Genomic DNA, 19,913 nt, shown 5'->3' on the forward strand with positions numbered 1-19,913 from the left:
TGCATCCTATGTAAAGAGTAAAATGGTACTGAGCAACATTTCATTGCAAATCCTGCAGAATTTAGAAATTTTTGCCCTAAACGTTTGTCTGCCCTGAGCGTTTGGGGATAGGAGGAGGTTTTAGGAGCTCCACAGTGGGCCGACGACACTCTTGCTGCAGGCCTGATTGTTTACCTCTTGGAGGGTAAGCAGAGTGAGTATTTTTAACACACCTGACCAGTTGCTCAATTAAGGCCTAAGCCACTAAAACAGAGGTTTCGAGATGAACAATGTAGGATTTGGTTTTCTTTCAGAAAACAGAACAACAAAAACTTCTTGTTGCTGAAGTTAGACACGTAGCACTTCATTTAAGGTCTTATTTCTAACATTACACGGAGAATGAATGTTTAAAGGAGAGATCAGATTGACTAAGAAATCTGTTTTAGAAGGAAATAAAATAACCAAAACCTATTTTCAATTGTGTTTCAGAACAAGACTATTTCCAGGGAAAGCAATTGCTAAATGCCTACATGTCAACATCCAGACACAAACTGTGTTACTTTGGAGTAAAACACATTTCCTAGCTGAAGTTTCTTAGATTACAAGGGAGCACACAAGGCCTGTTGACTCTTGGACACTGAGTAGGGCTTCTGAGTTTTGGTAGGGAGTCTTGTAAACAAAGGCTGAGTTGTGATTTGTTTTCAATTTTTTCTCAGTTTTCTCTCATTTGGTCTGATCTTGATGTACTCTGGCAGAGACTGTGTTTGCTTTTGAAGTGGTGGAGGCCATTCCTTTCAAGGTGCTGCAGTTATCTAGGTTAGCTCAAGGGGTCCAGGGAGAAAATGGGGTATAATTATTATCCTCTTGGGCCTTCGGACATTAGTTGAATTTTATTGAAAGGTCCTTGTGGAAGAATTCCTCAGTAATGGTTTGCCAGCAAGCAGGGTGAGTGCTAACACCAGCTGCAAATGTGTCTCCTCCTTCCCAACTCACTTTAATCTTCACATGAACTCGAATAAGCCAACCAGCTTCACACGTTCACCCTTCTCCTATTACAAGTTTCTTCCTGCCCTGCCTTTTTTTTTGAAGGAGGGAGTTTTTTTTTTTTTTTAACTTAGTAATGGAATTAAAAGTCAATATACAAAATCACTTCAAAGAAGGGTAGGATTTATGTCTTTACATGTAACTATATTTTATTTTTTTCCAGCTTAAACATGTAAATTAAATAACTTCTTAATAGGTCTATTGATGATTGCATTGCTAGAGTCAAAATCATATACATGCATACGAAATATTATAGCAGACAGAAAGAAGTAAAAAGAAACTATTTCTGTTTTAAAAGAAAAATATTCATAGTGATTAGGTACCAAATGACTTATGCTGTAACTCAGTTTCCGTTCAATAATTTGTAGCTAAATGAACCCAGAAGATAGCTGTCATACATTTTCAGCCCTGTCAAAAAATTTGAACAAATCACATTTCGAACTTTCTAGTATAATAATTTCTCCAACTCAAAACTTCTTTTGTAAAATACCTAAATGCTGAAGACACCTTTCTTCTATGAAAACATAAAAAGAGAAGCCCTTTCGTTGTCGTTGTTAACAAAAGGGATAAAAAACGTAGAGAACCTCAAGAAAAATAAGGCGCACTCGGGATTGCAGGATAAGACAAAGGAAATTAAGGGCAGCTTCAGGGGAGCTCAGGTTGGCAAAATGCTGCTTGGCTGGGAGCCAAATTGAGCACAGTCTGTTTTTGTAAAAATGCCCATGAGCTCCAAATGAGTTTGCTTTCTGTTTTCCCTTTTATAGTTTTAAAATATTAAAAACAAACAAACAGAGAAGAAACCCAACTTCTTAGACTGTGTGGCCCACAAGGTCTAAAATATTTACTCTGGTCCTTTATAGTTCTGCAGGGGGGGGAAGTCAAAGGTGGTTTGTGTTATGATAGCGAGATAATGAAGGGAATTTGGATGATGGTGCATCATCGAGTCCTCAAAAATGTGACTGAACAATTACAGCAAGTTGGAGGCTTAAAATGATTAAATAGAGAGGAGGAAAGAATATACTCTATATTATTTCTCAACTGCTTCTATTTCCCTCATTTTACTAAACTGATATATCAACGGACATACTCAACAATAGAGATACAACTAATATGGTTGCACTCCATAATCTCAGGATAGAGATAACAATTTTATAACTCTATTAAAGTATGAGAACACTATCAGTACTATAAAAGTCGGCATCAGATAAACTTTCTCTTAAATAATTTTCAATATTAAATTTTTAAGTAACTTGGCAAATGCACATTTTCCTTATTTTTGGTGACTTGACTTACAAAGTCCAAGCCATGACTCTAGAATATTTACATCATTAAGTAAAATTTCCAAGTAAAAATTTTCATCTTAATGCGGAAAAATGGTTTTGTTACATTATTCTAGGATTTTACAAAATATAATTCACATTTAGAAAAAAAAAGTGGGTTTTTTTAGCTCCAAGTAATTAAAGGTTGCCTAAACTAATGTGTGTAAGTAGATTTAACTGTAAATATGTAAGGGAAGTCCTAATTATTGTACATTTTCATAATTCAATGTGAATTTCATACAGAGCAAAATTTCACCATTAAGAAAATAAACATTTTGTTCCTATTGCTGAGTGAATATTTGTAATTTCTACTTAAGACATTTCTAGATTTTTTTTTATCCTTTGAGCTTTGAGACTGGTATTATTTGATCACAGTATCTCTTCCTGACTTCTCTGCATGACCCTACTTTTGCAGTAAATAATGAGTCCTTAGCTATAAGAGTTTTTTAGGGGAAACAAATGCATACTCTAAGCCTATCCTAGGCCCAATTAGATATTAGCTTTTTAAAAGGCAAGTTACCATGGAATAATTTAAATAGTGAAAAATCAGAGTCCTTGTACACCTACCCCTGCCCAGTTTAAAAAGGGATCTAGGAACAGAAGGTGCCCTGAATACCCGTTCGTTTGTGTTGCTGTTTATCAGCAGTAGGCAAATATATATCGACACAGATTGTAAGCAACGTACATCACTAGCTATTAAAAATGTCAGATTCTGTACTTTTCATACCTCCTTCCTAAGAGAATCTTCTTTTGTGAGTGTAAAGTGAGACCAGATGAATGACTTACTGGCTAAAACTGACCAGTCTTTTTCTTTGAAAAGCACTAATGATCTGCCCACGCCCCCACACACACCCCCCCCCCCGCCTCCCCCTGCCTCCCCCCTACCCCACCCCCAATTCCCCCCAACCCTGGTCATTGTCCCTTATGTTTGTTTGTCTTTATTGTCCCCACATGGAAACGCTGGGTGACAGGGAATCCTGAAAAAAATATGACTGATGGATTTATGTGTGGGTATTTCCTGAGATTCTCATGTGGTCTTTTTGTGAGGGAGATGCATGTCCACCGGCCATGGAACTCAACATTTCTCAGCTCGGGCACTATCGATGCTCGGAGTCTGCTAACTTCTCGTCCTGTGCCCCCGAGGAGGTTTAGCAGCCTCCCTGGTCTCTACCCACTCAAGGCCTGTTGCACGGCCTCCCACCCCACCCAGTGTGACAACTGAAATTGACTGCAGATGTTGCCAAGTGTTTTCCGGGTGGCACAGTCACCCTCGTTGAGAACCACTGATGTAAACTCTGGAAGAGGATTTCTTTCTGGCATTATTTACATCAGACTTTGCTTAACTCATTTTTTAATAGGTACCCAGACTTCATGCAGGCATTCAGAAATAGAAAAACATAACAATAGTCTGTTTGACCTGTCCTAGTGGTGATTATACATGGTTTCCTTCGCATTTACGTTGTTCTAATGGCCTAGAAAAGTAGGCCTCCAGTCGTCTCCCGCGCAGTTGTTAAGGATGCTCCGGGCCAAGCCAGATTTCGCACGCATTTCCGTTCCATCCGGCCCAGCACTCACAGTTCCCGCAGTTACAGATTCCATTCCCTGCAAGAAAATACACGGGGGCGGGGGCGGGGTCATCATCACGACCGAAACGCACCAGGTGAAAATGGGTTCTTATGTACCCCAGCCGCTCAGAATCGAAGCCACTCCACTCATCCTCTGCAGCCGCCTTACTAGCAGCTTATTAAACAGCTACGGGGAATCTGATCGTTCACCACTGCTGGCCTCCACGTGGTGCCACCAGCTGGGGAGTGTCCACCGGTGGTGACCACCCTGTTCCATTCCAGCTCAGCCTCATCTCCATCTCTGTCTCCCCCGGACCTTGTTTAAGCGCATGCATGTTATAAGCCGCTCTCGGGACTGGATCAGCCGGAGAGCAACAGCGACCATGACGCCTGGGGTGGCGCCCTGTGGCCGGTGCTGTCCGTCTTTCTCCCGAACGGGGGTGCGGAGCGAGCCCGGCGGGTCATACCGCACCTGTGCAAATGAGGCCGTCGTGCTTGTCACAATCCCTGTCGTCACAGTCACAGAGTTCTCCCGAAATGTACCACTCGTCCGCGGAGCAAATGCACTTTCCACAGTGGCAAGAACCTGAAATCACAAAGGGCGCAACTTGCTGTCACCACGCAACTAAAGGCTTCTGTCTAGAATAGGACGCCCTCAATGCACAGACAACAGGCTTCTCAAAACCCATCTTCCCAAGATACAAGTTTATCGAAGAGCCTGTTGCCCAGAGGGGAGCTTTACTTACTGCAATTCATAAAGGTCAACCAGGAAAGGCTTCGGTATGGATCTAGACGGTTGCAATTAGCCTTGAGCAAATGTTCCATGGCCCAGTCTGGCTGAAATGTCAGCAAGAGCAGAATGTGCTGACTCTTATAGATGGCCTTCCAAAAAAAGTGTTCAAAAACAGATTTTTTTTTTCTCTCTCTCTCTCTTTCTTTTTTTTTTTTCCCCCGAGTTGAATCATGTTTTAAAAATGTCTGCTCTTTAAGGGACCTGAACGGTAAGTTCTATTAAATAAGGATGCATTTTATAATTAAAATTACTATTAAGTTATTGGGCTTCTACTTTTGGATTTTCTGAAAGGAGGGACACACCTGCATATTGGGTGGCTCGTTAAAGTTCTCCAAATGCGCACACGACCGCTCGTGGGAGTCTGACTTACAGGATCTCACCTTGGGGAATCCCTTACCATGATCAAGGACAGCTCTAATCTCCCCTCAAAAGCTGATCGATCTTCTAGGGGGCTCTGCGTCTAACCAGCTTCCTCATTACTTCCCCCATTTTCCCTCTTTTTGTTTCCTACCAGTAAGAAACTTCCACTTCTGTTATTAAAAATATCTTGGTGTCCTGAAAAACAAATTTATGAATGGTGTATTTAAAAGGAGAGAAAACATATGAATTAAATGGTCTCACAAAGAGAAGAAAGTTCTCTTGGTCTACCCGTCCTTACACGATAGGCTCAAAAACCCTCCCACGGCAAAATGACTCCTATAGAAGCAGTAAAGACAACTTTAAAATTCAAAAGGAAACACACACAAAAAGGACTTCCCCCTTCCTCCTATGTTCTCGGCTTGGTTTTTCCTTCCCAATGTGATTTCCTTTTACTAAATGGGGCTATCGCTTAATGTTTCAGGTCAAAAATCACCGTAAGAGAATGAAGTAGAAAAAAGTATTTTGATATATTTAATACAATTCCAGACTTGCTATGTTCAAAATGGAGTGGGGTGGGGGCGGGACCAATCATTAATTGGCGTCTCTGTGAAACACAGTGATTGAATGAGTTAGCAAGCTGGGAGATAAAAGTGGTTGGAGAAAGGAATTGATATTTATCACAGATATTGTGAAAGGAATCCTATAAATGGGCCCCACGCCTCTGGCAATTTGTGGTATTTTATACGGAAACTGGCATGTGCATTTAGCTACGAGAATCCCCAGTGGCCAAATTAAATGTGGGACACGCCTTGCCACACTTCTCAGGGTGAGAGGGTAGTCAGAATTAGTGAGAGGCTGACAACTGTGTTTACACTGATCAACTCCTTGCTTAACCACAGCACGATTTCATTTAGTCTTGGCTGTTTTCCTGAGGGTCTGGGATGGTCTGCACACTCTTGAGCACAAGCTAGACAACTGTCCCTTCCGCCGAGGGACTGGCAGCCTGCACAGGACCCAGGAGCCAAGCTTCCTGGTCATCCCTGGGGGATTGTGGCTCCTTCCTGGCCACATCCCGCTAGAGAGCTTTGTTAGTTCCTAAGCATTATTTCTCTTAAAGACTTTCTTTCGATTATCTTAGGCCCAGAAATGTTCAACATACAACGACTCACTTAGCAGATGGGTAGCCATGTATCCACCACAAAGAAAACCTGGGGGCATTTTATTGACTTTTCATGGCAATTTCCTCAAAAGGCACCATAGCTATGGCCTTCTCTCCACGACTAGAGGAAGATTAATTATTTGAAGAATTTGAATGGTTTTAGTTGTTTCTAAAATGGTGCCTCCCTTACATTGAAAAATTAGTTCTGCAAAGCAGCAGAAGCAAATGACTTTATGTGTCCACGATATTCGTCTATCACACGTAGGATATCTTTTTTTTTATTTTGTCACAATTCACGAAAAGCTCTCACATTTCACATTAAATTGATCCCCTGGCTCTGAAACTATTTTGATCTCTGCTCTAGCTTCTGAAATGCTCGCTTCAGGCCATATCAATGTATTTTCCTAAAACTGATAAGCTCAGCTAAAGTTAATACGGTGCACACTGATAGACCGTTTGACAAGTACATTCCAGTTCCCAGACTCTACTAGTTCCTGAAATACTTAGAAAGAGAAATGCGGATTGATTTTTGTGTGCGCTGTGAAAACGAGCTTTTCTCGGTCAGCATCTTTCCCAGCTGTGTTGCTCCTTTCCTGTTTGTCAATTCTCAGTGTATCCCAGAGGTCGGGGATTCTTCTAGGGCTTGTGAAACCACGAGTGGCCTCGCATGTACTAACACGGCGGGAGAGTTATGAGGACCTCTTATAGCCTTTGTCGTAGAGCGCTCTGGCTGTTTCCAATGATAACTAGAGGCCGGACTGCCTGTCTCTGGAAAGGAGAAAATTGAGGGAGAGGATTCTGTTGGACACACACAGGCCCCATGACTGCCAAGAGGTGACCAACTGTTTTGTTCAGCTGGCTGGGACCCACTCACACCCACGACACCGGTCCTGCCACTGGGAGCAGCTGGCCCATTTTGGCAAGACCTCCCCGGTAGTGAGCTCGGGACCCCACATCACTAATCCATTTATTTTCTTTCCCAGTATCACGGCCCCCAAGAAGGCTCCCATCTCCCTTCTGTGCTTCTTACTGGCTTCCATTCCTGGGGAACCAGCCGCACTTTCTCATGGGTCTTCAAAGGGCCTTAAGAAGGGGAAGGAATTGAGATTCTTCTGCCTTCTTCAAAGACGAGAAAATGGAAGTACAGACAGGATAAGGGAATGGCCCAGGGCCGCGTGACCCAGGAACAACAGTTACCCCGAGATTTCAGTCTGACCCAGTCTGTACTATCTTCCTACCCATCCATAATGGCCCTCGTGGGAAAAACGTCCATGGAGTTTCAAAAAAGGAGTTGTGTGTTCTCACGGCTCTGACGAGACAGCCCCATCGGGGGAAGCAGCTAGAACACTGGGCTAAAGCTGGTGTTTGAGGTGCAGCTGGTACCCTTTCCCTCTCCTGGGGGTGACGAGCCAGGGGTGGAGCAGAGGGGACGCCAGCGGGGGGGCGTGCGCACGGCACTTCCGTGGCTGATACGGGACTTGCAGGTATCCCTGGGAGAGTTTAATTAAGGAGACACCAATGATACACAACTAGAGTCACTGTCACACCACAGTGGCTTTAAGAGTATTACAGGTGACGACCCAGATCTAAGTTGACGTTATGATGGGAAAAAGGCCATTGGGTACGCTTGGATCCATACAAATAAACCCCAAACAAACAGCCTAATGAATTATATCACATATTCTGCAACGGTGGCTAAACTCAGGGGAGACCTGGCTCTGTGCTCAACCCTCTGGCTCTTCAGAAACGACTTGAGTCTGAGGGCAAAGCGCCTTCATTAGCTGTCCTATTACTTAAAGTTCGACTTTCTTTTTCGTTCCTCAAGCCTGACAAAATGCTGGAACCTGACATCCCAGCAGGCACTTCTCACTATTGTACTAACTACTCCATCGGTTCTGAAGGTCACAACAATGTATCTTGTTTTAACTTTTTCTATGGAGTGATTTATTGTTTTGGCTATCAATTTGTAAAGAAATAAAACGCTATTTCTTCATCGTCTCCTGAGGTGAAAACTTTATTCACAGCTCACGGGAAGCGCATGTTCCAGACTTGTCTTGATGGTTGAAATGTGTAGCGGGCGGTGTGGGCCATCAACGGACAGCCATGTCACCTCAGGCTTACTGCTCATGCCCATCCCATGACTGGAGAAAGAGAAAGGCTCCAACTTCCTCTGTGATCATCAGGCAGAAGGGTTTTCGTTTGTAAATCTGACAAAGAGTATATGGAATTCTGGCAAGTCCATGAGATGGAGAAATACACGGCCCTGGTCAAGGTCCCTTTACATTGCCACCATGTTAGGAGACCGTTAGTCTACTCCTGGACTACTTTTTCGGTGGTTCTTGGGGTGAGGGTGGAGTGGCACCTTCCATGGGGACAGGGATAATGGCTGCCCCTCGTTCTCTTCTGTATCTATAGTTTCATGATCTCGGTTTTAGCCCCTTTCTTCTTGTATAATCCAGCATGGAACTCTCCAGAACAGGAGAGAAAGCCACAGCCTGCTGCTGCCACCAGTAGGAAGGCCCGTCATCACCACGACACCAGCATCAAAAAGTGCAGCCTCTAGGCATCTTTCACATTCTCTTCTGAATTTAATGACTCTAAAACTCTCTACTCACTGAAGGATAAACATCTTAGACAAGCAGACTTTCAACCCTTCATTGATCTCTGGATATATTTCCATCACCCAAAGCAAACAATTTGAAAAGGCATTAACTCGAGAGAGATCCCTTGTTCTGTTTTGTTTTGAGAAAATGCCTCTGGGTCAATATTTAGTCAACCTATCCTTTTTGCATTTTCTGCATTTACGATGCTGAAAAATAGAGACTCTCCTCAGGACGTCGTGGCTTTAAGAAGAACGTTCATTTCTTCGAAAGAAACAACTCCTCTTGGCATGTAATTCAGCGGAGGAAACGACAGAGGAAACGACAGATCGGTGTTTGCTGTATGGGTGACCATGGCTTTGTCTTTCTGCCTATAAATGCAGCTGGACCCGACTTAGCCATGGCCTGCTCGTGGACTGTATTAAGGATTCCTCAGGGCTTCTCGTAAATGTAAATACATGCACACGCATGTGCGCACGCCCAAAGTGACTGATTTTTAAAGTAAACTAATGTTAAGAGCACACTAATGTTTCAATGTGACAGAAAATCCTCATTTTCTGTAGAGTTTCTGTGAAAAGTTACTATCCTTATTCCAACAATGAAGCCATTACAGAAAACCAACTAAAAAAAAAAAATCTAAGCTTTAGGGTTCTACCTTTGGAGCTGTACTCAGAAAGAAGAACTCTAATTCAGGTAAGGCTAATCATTGTCACCCTTTGGTTATTTGCAGGGCGCTGCCTTCTGATCCGATAACGTTTCTCCCCACCCCCCCGCCCCCATCTGCTTCCCCTGGAAGGGATAATTCATTCCCACCTTCTTTTCTTCTTCCTTTGCTAATCTCCTCCTCCACAGTTCCTTCCCCATTTCAGGCTCTCCCAACAGAGCTTGAACCTAAAGCAAGGGTTTCCAGGCGCTGAGAGCCCCTGATGGACAGACTGGTGCTAGATTCATCTGGGAGTTGGAGTGAGAACTAACTGAGTAAGAGAACAGGCAGGGAACAAAGTGGTTGCTTGAAACTCAACCCCCCCCCCTACCCCCTCCCCCCACCCCCAGCAGAGCACTGGAAACACAGAGTCTCAAACCCAGCATTCCTGGAAACCAAGGACCAGCACAGTTGTCTGTTGAAATTGAGCAGGTTTCAATTTTCTGCCTTCCTCTCGGCATCACATGGGGTCACAGCATTCCACCGGATTTTATCTTTGCAGCTAAGCCAAAAAGCTTCTCTGAGCCTGATGGCGGAGGCCTTCGGCGGTAGGTAAAGGAACAGCCCCTGAAGCTCCTTCCTCCCTCCCCAGTCATTCCCTGGGCTTCCCTGGGGGAAACAGTGCAGTTGCACCTCCAGCTGTGCCTTGTCTGAAAGGGGGAGGGGCTAGTGTTGGGCAAGGAGGCTTCTGTGTTGAAGAAGAGGGTCTGGACACTCTGTACCATCTAGTCTCAAGAAGGGCGGCTCCCGAACGTTACCGAGAATCTGGTGAGCTTCCAGAGCCTTCCTGGTGTTTTCCTAGGCACTAGCAGGGAGGAACGTGACAGACTCCTAGATGAGCCCATATGCACCATGAGAACAGGATTTTCAAGTCCCTCAAGAATTCGCGCTGAAACATAAACAAGGTGCCTGAAATTTAATCTGTCAGTGTTCTTTCTCAGAAAAAAAAGAAGAGAAAAATCTGTTCTGCTTTCTCTGGGCAGGATTGCTATTCTTCTAGAATTTATTTCTGCAGTAAATGCTTGATTGGGATGGTGGCTTCTAGTCAATCAACTTGTGAATTATAAAAACACTGCAGCCTTCATTTTCATTATATATTAGATTACACGTGTTTGGTTGGAAAATGGGTGATTTTTAGGCCAAAGAAAATGACGCCAAAACTTTTAGACCCATAGACTCTTCCTTTCCATGTTTTATGAAACAAAAATCTCACCTTCCCCGCTCTCCTCCCCCACACCCCCATCGACATCACCCAGATTTGGACCGTTCGGAAACTTGCGATCACTTTTCTGCAGTTCGGGGCTGCGCTGTTCTCACAGGTGAATTCAACAATTACCCCTCTGCCTTTGGGGGGGGTGTCCATTCACTGCCCATTGTATTTGCTGTCTTTTCTTTTTCATGCAATTATTAATTACACGTCACTCAGCCACGGGGATGGCTCAGGACCTTCTCGCAGGAAGTCCTTCCTACCCATTTCGTCGTCGTCTGAGACCCTCGCCTACCCCCCGCTTCGTGTTGGTTAGCTTTGGAGTCCGAAGTCTGGTAAAGCAGAGGACAGCGTGGTTCTCACTCCTGCAAAGGGACGCGCTGCCGCCCAAACCCTGTGTCAGAACAGGGACCAGGTCCAAGCTCCGGCAGAGACACTCACCCTTCCCCGAGCACAGTATGCCATCTGCTGATTCACACAAGCTCTTGCTTTGCTCCTCCGTCATGTTGCACTGGCGCGGGTGCTGGCAGAGCGTCCCGAACCAGCCTCTCTCACACACGCAGCGGCCGCAGGAACACGATCCGTGACCTGCGAAGCAACCGCGGGGGGTAAGGGAGGGGGTGAGAAGGGGAGCCGGGTAAATATCCAGCCGACTCGCAGTTCTTCGGAAAGAAATACCTAAACCACAAGACCCCACTTCCTATCCAGCAAACATGCCTTCCTACAGAGTCCGTTTGACGTGTAATTGTTTAAAAGAACGTCACAATCGAGTTCCAGATTAACATGCGACATTTGAACATAGCACAGGAGATGGTCTAAGAAAGAAAGGAAGCTTGAAAGAAGTTAAAATGGAATTGTACCCTCCTACCCTGATACAAGCCACTTCCTCATTTGCATTTTTATCAGCACGAAGTCTTAGGGCGCTTCCTGGTGGCGCACACCTGCGACATCCAGACCAACTTGCAAGGCTAGTCACGTTCCTGTGGCTTGCTGAATTCATTGATTGCCCTCCTATTGTTTACTAATAAAAAACAAAAGGCTAACTTCCATAGGAATGGCATTGTTACTTTATCTGTGTACTCTTCCCTTAATAAGAACAGATGTAACTAGGTAGATTTGGCGTACAGATGTTAACAAGAGCATAAGACTTAAGATGCCTATCTTTGACTTTATTTTCCCCCTTTTGTTTTTGTCATTGGTTCCTCCTCCTGGGGAATATCTGTTTTTTGGTCTATATATCACACCGTATTTAAGAAAGTCACACACAGGGGCACCTGGGTGGCTCAGTGGGTTAAGCCTCTGCCTTCGGCTCAGGTCCTGGGATCAAGCCCCACATCGGGCTCTCTGCGCTGCAGGGAGCCTGCTTCCTCCTCTCTCTCTGCCTGCCTCTCTGCCTACTTGTGATCTCTGTCAGATAAATAAAGAAAAAATCTTAAGAAAAAAAAAAAAAAAGAAAGTCACACACAAGCATAAAGTCCATCTAATTGCTTCACACCAACATCTCATTACATTGTCTCATCTTCTGCTTTAATTTCTTATTTTCAACCAATGCTTCCTTCTTTTACCTATATATGCATTACCTGACAACCAGATCTCTTCAAGCAGAACAACCAAAAAACTATTTGTTGGGTAAAATTTTACTGACGATGAGCAGAGCAGTTTGCTGGGCACCAGGGGACAGGAAATCCAGCATCGCAGACATGATAGGTAGCTTTAAACGATGCATAATTTAAAGGTATACAGTTGGCATTCATGGGCACTTTCTTCTTGAGAAGTTGCTCCTAGAATGGTCTTCATGACCTGGGATCCTCCTCCTTCCAATACTTCTCCTGTGTCTAGTTTTCTGTCTTTTTTTTCCCCCTGATCCTATTAATGTGAGTGTCCCCTGATTGTCTATTCTTGATCTTCTTTTATCTCTCCATAATCTCTCTTTTGAAAACTTCATAAATCACAGGCTTTCAGGTAACGGCAATGATCATGGGACTGTATCACCAAACTCTAAATTTCTCCTAACGTCCACTCCCGTGACTGCACACTCTGTATCCTACTAGCATCCAGACCGGCTCTTCTGGACCCGCATCTGCGGCTGTCTTTCCCACAGCTGCTCTTCCCTGGGTCCATTTCTTTTAATCGTGCAACTAGCCTTCCAGCAATCCAGCTCAAACCACCTGAATCACACTTGAATCTCTTATATCCCTCTTCTAAAGAGTTACCAGAATCTATTGAAACTACCTCCAAAATGCCCACCTGTGTCATCATCATGAACTTTTGAGAGACCTTCTAGCAGGTCTTTCTCCAACAGTTGTGCTCCCCATTTCCCATAGCATGACTCCACTCACGTAGAACCCTGATTACCAGCCCTGTAAGGCCCCTCAATGCTTATGGGATGAAGTTCCCCTACATAGCTTTGCTTACAATTTAGGCTGCTGAAATACACCCCTGCCCTACTTTTCCAATCTCACTCTCTCACTTCTCTTTTCCCCTTACAGATACTTCTTCACTTAAACTGATCTATTCCTTGTTCTGCGTACATTTCCCCAGCTCGCTGAGATAGAAATCCACGCTCCCCACCCTACAGAGTCTGGTCATAATAGTTTTCAAATCTGGGGAAAGTGACTAAACTTTAGTGAAGATTTTTCTAATAACCCCAAGTGAAGTGCATCCTCTCCTCTGAGTGTCTATACTACCTTATTTTTCACCTCTGTTGGGAACTTTTTCTTGCACGTTGTGGTATCTAGTTATGTATCAAAGAAACCCATTACTTGAAGGTGAATTCCCTGAGAGTAGGAATCAGAGTGCCCAGCACACCGCCTTAGACACAGTGGATCCTCAAGCAAAACAAAACAAAAACGAAAACAAAAACAAAACTTGTAGATTGATTTTTTTTTAAGATTTTATTTATTTATTTGACAGAGACAGAGCACGAGCGCACAAGCAGGAGGAGCAGCAGGCAGAGGCAGAGGGAGCAGCAGGCTCCCAGCTGACAGGGAGCCCGATGTGGGGTTTGATCCCAGGAGCCCGGGATCATGACCTAAGCCAAAGGCAGCCGCTTAACCAACTGAGCCACTGAGGTGCCCCTGAAATCTTTTTTTTTTTTTTTTTTGACAAAACCTCCTTTTCATTTTTCACCCACAAATCCCAGCTGAGAACCATAAGCCGAATCAAGGGCACGTTTATAGGTCCTCTGGTTAATTCACCGTCACTGAAGGGCAACGGACAGTTCCTGGATGGCTCTGTTTTATTTTTGTGTTCGGTAGGGTGGAAGGAAGCTAGAGCATCGGGGACCCCGAAGAGCTACCTACACAAAAAATAGTTATTAAATTGACTACATCTTTACTTTCCCAATAAAACAAAAGTCCACTTAGTGATTTAAGATGCTAAAAAAAAAAAAAAAAACCGTCCATCTTTGGAGGCTGATAATCTGGGATACAAAAAATAAGAATGAGCTTCTGTGCATCGGTGGCATCCAGCTCAGAAATTTCCAAATGGGTCTTACTGACCCTGGGCTAGTGAGAATTTCCATCAATTTGACAGAATTGGAATCATTTAATCTCTATTGCAGTGAAAGCCATTCTCCCTTTAACTTAAGATATCATTGAGAATAACTAAATGGCTCCTCACAGCAAGTAATTTAATATAAAATTTATATTCATGGAAATAGGAGATTGTTTTACATTTATTAGCTCATTCATCACATCCTTCCACAAAATTAGGTTGGCATCTAGCCCAGACAATGGTCAAAACGCATTGGTATTTAAATGGTTTTCTTTACCATTGGCATGGCTCTTCTTTACTTCAAATTTTTAAAACATCTTTTGATATCATCTTTTTAAAATAAATTTTAATAACGTAGGCATCCATTCGAGAAACTATTGTGCACAAGGCATCGTACTAGCTCTACTGTCATGGTTCTTATAGTCCACGAAGGTGCAAAACAAGGACACAAATACACGTGAGCTGTGGGAGAGCTAAAGAGGGCGCTAGTATATTCCATAATGAGAACAATGTTACCTGGAGTAGTCAGAGAAGAGCTCTGTGACACTCAAGGGATAAGAAGCCAAGATAGCCCATGTTCTAGGAAAGCTAATGAAAAGTTCCTGGAATAAGAAAGAGCTTGGCATCTCACAGGCAGTGAAAAAAGGTTACTGTGTTCAAAGAAAATTAAGTAAGAAAAAATGGAATAAATAACAAAGCCAGAGAAATATTTAGGAATGAGAACATAGGAAATTGTCTGTTCTTGGTAAGGAGTTTCAATTTTATTCCAGGAAGAATGGGAAATCGTAGAGGGTGTTATGCAACCGAGTGATATGATATGATTTACAATTTGCAATTCAGCTTGGCAGCTGGGGGGGAGAGATTAAGGTGTGTTGGGAGGCACTGAGTATGGGGAAAGTGACAGAGTTGCAGTTGTCCAAGTGGAAGGTGACGGAGGTGGAGGCCCAGATGAGGAGAGTTGACAGAGGGGGTGGCGCGTCTAGGGCTTGGCCTTGGATTGGACGTGATGAGTGAGCAAGGACTAGTTTCCTAGCTAGCAAAATATAAATAATGATCTGTTTGTTAGATACAGAAGCTGCAGAAGGACACAGTTGAGAGGAGAAAATCAGCTCTGCTTTGAAGCTCATGTGTCTGAGATGCTCTTAAGACTATCAAGTAGAGGGGACCACGGTGGCTCAGTCATTAAGCATCTGTCTTTGGCTCAGGTCATGATCCCAGGATTCTGGGATCAAGCTCCATATGCAGCTCTCTGAGAAGCCTGCTTCTCCCGCTCCCACTCCCCTTGCTTGTGTTCCCTCTCTCGCTGTGTCTTGCTCTCAAATAAATAAATAAATTATTTTTTATTTTTCCTTTTTTTTAAAGACAACCAAGTAAATAGGTTATGTAAGCAGGTGTCACAAGTCTGGTGCTCACAGGTTAGGGCTAGATTGTATATGCTGGAATTTCCAAAAATAGATAGCATTTGGAACATTTGGGAGTGAATGAGCCCACCTAGGGAGAAATAAATCTTGGGGAACTCCAGTACTTAGGGCTCAGGTAGAAGAGAAGAAGATGGACAGGTAGGAACATGTAGTAAAGAATGAAACAATTTTATAAAATGACAAGGGAGGTTATTTCATAAAGGTGGCCTACTGAGTAGAATGTTCCTGAAAATCGGTTAAAAAGCAAAAAACAAACAAACAAACAAACAAAAAACCAAAAAACAAAAAACCAACATAAGAGCATAAGAGTGCTTTCAGTTAGGGACACCTGGGTGGCTCAGTCCCTTAAGCATCTGCCTTTGGATCAGATCATGACCCCAGCGTCCTGGGATTGAGTTCTGCATTGGGCTCCTTGCTCAGTGGGGAGCCTGCTTCTCCCTCTGCCTGCCACTCCCCCTACTTGTGCTCTCTGGCAAATAAATAAATAAAATCTTAAAAAAAAGAGTAGTTTCACTCAGCTTTTGCCAGACCAACTCTGTCACTGAGGTCTATGAATGAAACACCCAGCGGTGGCAGACTTATTGCAGCCTAATGCATGTGTACCATTCAGTAAGAACAACGTGTCTGCGGGGAGGCAGAAACCACAGCGATAAGCTATCTTCGTATAATAAGTGTAAACAGATTATTCTAGGGTGAACCTGAGAAAGAGCCAGCCTAATGAGCCATCTGAAGTACACTAAATCGGCCTTCACTTGACTTCCAAGTCTTCTCACCGGTGAGTAATTTTCCATTTGATTTTCACTTCCACAGCCACTCACCTCTCCCAGATACTTAGCTCCGCGCATCTGGTACCCCCGTCCTCACTCTTTCTTCCTATTTGCTTCCCTTCCCCCACACCAAAATATTCATGAAGGATGCTCCAGACCTGTGTTGCCCAATGTATTAGTCACTAGTCCCACATGATTATTTGAATGTAGTAAAATTATGTAAGATTTTAAGTGCAGTGTCTCAGGTGCCCCCGTCACATATCAAGTGCCTGAAAGCTCTATGGAGTCAGTGGCTCCTGAGTAAAATGAAACAGATACATTCCTGTTATCTTTGAAAATTCTGTTGGACACGGCTGCTCTAGACAAAGAGCATTTCCAATGCAATTCACTGGTTCTGAGAAACATTTCTTTAAAACACTGCAATGATGTTTCTCAATTAGGAAACTGACCTATGAATGGATCTAATTGTCTCAGACACTACATATTGCCTACCCAATATTCTTTTTCCCTTGTTAATATGGGGGGGGCACTCATTTTTTTTTTTTTCAGGGAGGTGATAATATGCCCATCTGAAAATGTTTGAAAACCCAGGCTCCTTTGGATCTAAGACACAGCTCTAACAAATGAGATACAAGAGAAAATCTTTTGGGTGAGGTTTCCAGGAAAGCTACTATCGTCCGAAAAAAAATGAGACAGACTCGGCCAGCTATACGAAGATAGCTTATCTTTGCCCTTTTCTCTCCCCTTTTTCTTCCCTAAAAGATGGATATACTGGAGGCTTTCTAGGAACATGACAGTAAAAAGTCATGCTGGAAGGTCAGAAGTGAAGACAGAGGTGTACGGGACATTGATGGATCTCGGGTAGACCCCTCACCATCCATCCCTGGAGTGACAACCTGCAGATACATTTCTGTGATTTACCTGCAGTTCTGACTGGTACACTTAGGAACTCAGAAAAGAGGACTGTGATGTCATCTGGAGACAATCCCCCTGCTACCCAAGTTAAGAGAGGCTTGGCTTGAGTCCGTGGTTGGAGACCTTTGTCAAGGTCAGCAATCCAGCAACACCTGGGGGTCACTATCCTCATATCCTCAGGCTGCATGTGCTCCTTCAATTTGCAGCTATGAACTAAAGAACTCCCAGAAGAAATGTGAGCTGATTGTGTAATTAAGAGGTGGCTCTTCATTATCCTTTCTTGTTTCTTCAATTGGACCCATGGGCAGCAGCTATTCCAGGAACACAGAGGGAAGAAGAACAGCAATAAGCCGGCCATTTCCTATTCCTGTCCTGGGTAAATGGAGAGCAGGAGGGAGGTCTCTGGTCAAGTTTCTATTTGCCTAAAACAATTAAACACACACGAGCCAACATGTGGGTATATTTTCTTCATGAAATTAAATTAAAATTGTGTACACACTTAAAATTGTGTACCACTAAAAAGTGAGTGATTCTTAGGATTATCCCTCTGGACAGAACATGTTTTTTTTCAGTAGTGACTTATTTCATTAAAAAAATCCACGCACTTACAGATCACATACAGTTTTGTTAATAAAGATGTCTTGAGAAGGTCCGCATGTGGTCTACGATCATTGCACGTGACTCACCAATAACTTAATTAAAGTAAGAAGGGTCTAACCTCATACCGATTTTCTGTTTGCCAGTCATTTTCATGACTCATTTTCAGGATGTAATTTTGGTGTAATCAAACCCGAACTGCCTAGAATTATGTAATTACTTACACTCACCTTGAGGTACAATTACCAAGTTACCCCCACCCACCAGAGATGGTAAATCATCTTCAGCGTTACTCTTAGGAGGAGATAAGTAGGGCTAGTTATTATTTCTCATGTGCCTGCTCATTTGGTAGGCTTATGGATGCATTTGCTTTCACTCAGTCCTTGTTTGCTGAAATACTCAGGCAAGCCCTGCACGGCTCTCTGGCCACACGCTGGCTCATCTCTCCAGGTGAAAGACCATGCAAACTATGGTCCTGTGTCTGGTGGTGAACAGAGAAAATGACCTACGTGAGTGACTCTCAGTCTTGTTCGCCTCCAAAGGCATGCCAGGTGGGGATAGGAGCTTCACTCACTCATACTAGGAAGATTTGTTAACCCCTGGCTGCCCGTGAGGGGAGCAATACATGCTTTCTACAAAGAGCTGCCATTCCTCCTAGACACAGAACTGATGATTCATATGATGCCAACTTTTTCTTAACACCCCACAGCTACTGCTTTAAGATATCCAAGACAGATGCATTGTTTTGTCCTCTTCCAAAGACGGACGTTTCAATCTTTTGGTTCCCGTTACATGCAGAAGACGTGCATGGATGCCTACTTGGCTGGCAGTCTCAGGCATGTTGCATTCCTTATGTCTCCTTCTCACCATAAAGAAAACTGGTGGGTGTTATGTCCTTTCCACACATATGGGTGTATCAAGGCAGAGACCAAAGAACCTGTGTAAGTTACTACAGCTAGTAGGAAATGGAGCCAGGATCCAAACCCTGGTCTGTCCGAACAGTAGCTTCCCATTCATCTTGCTGTATGGCTCTGCTCACTCAGCTTATTAAAAAAATGACTTCTACTCACTTAAGTCTTTTCAGAAGGAATACAGCAGAGTGCACACACACCATAGAATGTGGACTTCCTCTAGAAAAAATATCAAAATACCCACAGAAGATTCATAAACCAAGGTATTTTTAAAAAGTCCTATCCCTCAAAAAATATAGGAAAGAATACAACAAAGTATCACCAGACATTATTTTTGAATGATAGATTTATGAGGAATTTTTATTTTGTCCTTTGTATTTTTCATTAATTCTTAGTTGTTTAATGTTAAAAAAAAATGTAAAATATTTTATAATGCCCAAACTCTAAAGATGAGCAAAATAAAATAGGTGAAGTGAAATAATGTACATTATAAATGATAAGTGAATAGTGTAAAAAAAAGTCCCAAGGATGGATTCAAGAGCAGCTGAGAAAGAGCTCTGATGTAAGAAAATGAAACAAATGCATTCCTTCAACACAGCAAATATTTTTTCATCTCTGTGCCTTTGCTTAGCCCTCCCAGACCCGAAATGATCTTCACACCCAAGCTCCACACAGCTAAATATTAGCTGTTCAAGATTCAGGTCAAATGCTCATTCCCACCTGAAGAATTCTCTGATTCCAAACTAGGATCTCTGTCTCTCTCTTTTTTTCCTCTGTCCCTTTCTCCCCTTATCTGTGGCCTTGTTAATTTTCAATTTATTCAAAGAAAAAAAACTTCCTGGGATCAATCCTTAACCTAAGTTTGAGGACACAATAATGGGGGAAGGGGAGGCTCTTACTGTGCCCACGAGAAGGGTATAGATCTGAAGAGGAGAGACATATAAGAACCCAGCGAAATGGGGAGCTATTATGATGAAGGTATTGCAGTATGGAGGAAGTATAGAAGAATTTCAGAAAGGCCGCCTAACGGAGATAATTTGAAGGACGAGTAGAAGGATGGAAAATGGTGAGGTGTTCA

At 43.3% G+C, this 19,913-nt stretch overlaps 1 protein-coding gene across 1 annotated transcript in view; it reads right to left on the reverse strand.

Annotated features, from left to right (window-relative positions):
* Nucleotides 1–3,676: 3,676 nt before the first annotated feature.
* ITGBL1 (integrin subunit beta like 1) overlaps nucleotides 3,677–19,913 on the reverse strand; it is a 213,252-nt gene continuing 197,015 nt past the window's right edge. Inside the window, exons 9-11 of the mRNA XM_045081345.1 lie at nucleotides 11,171–11,317; nucleotides 4,380–4,493; nucleotides 3,677–3,944 (exon numbers count right to left, since the gene is read on the reverse strand). Of these exons, the coding sequence (XP_044937280.1) occupies nucleotides 3,853–3,944; nucleotides 4,380–4,493; nucleotides 11,171–11,317 (353 nt within the window). The 3' untranslated portion in view covers nucleotides 3,677–3,852. The remainder of the gene's footprint in view (nucleotides 3,945–4,379; nucleotides 4,494–11,170; nucleotides 11,318–19,913) is intronic.

The sequence above is a fragment of the Mustela putorius genome, unplaced genomic scaffold (assembly GCF_011764305.1).
Source record: "Mustela putorius furo isolate JIRA1106 unplaced genomic scaffold, ASM1176430v1.1 tig00000551_pilon_pilon_pilon, whole genome shotgun sequence".
Taxonomy (NCBI): Eukaryota; Metazoa; Chordata; class Mammalia; order Carnivora; family Mustelidae; genus Mustela; species Mustela putorius.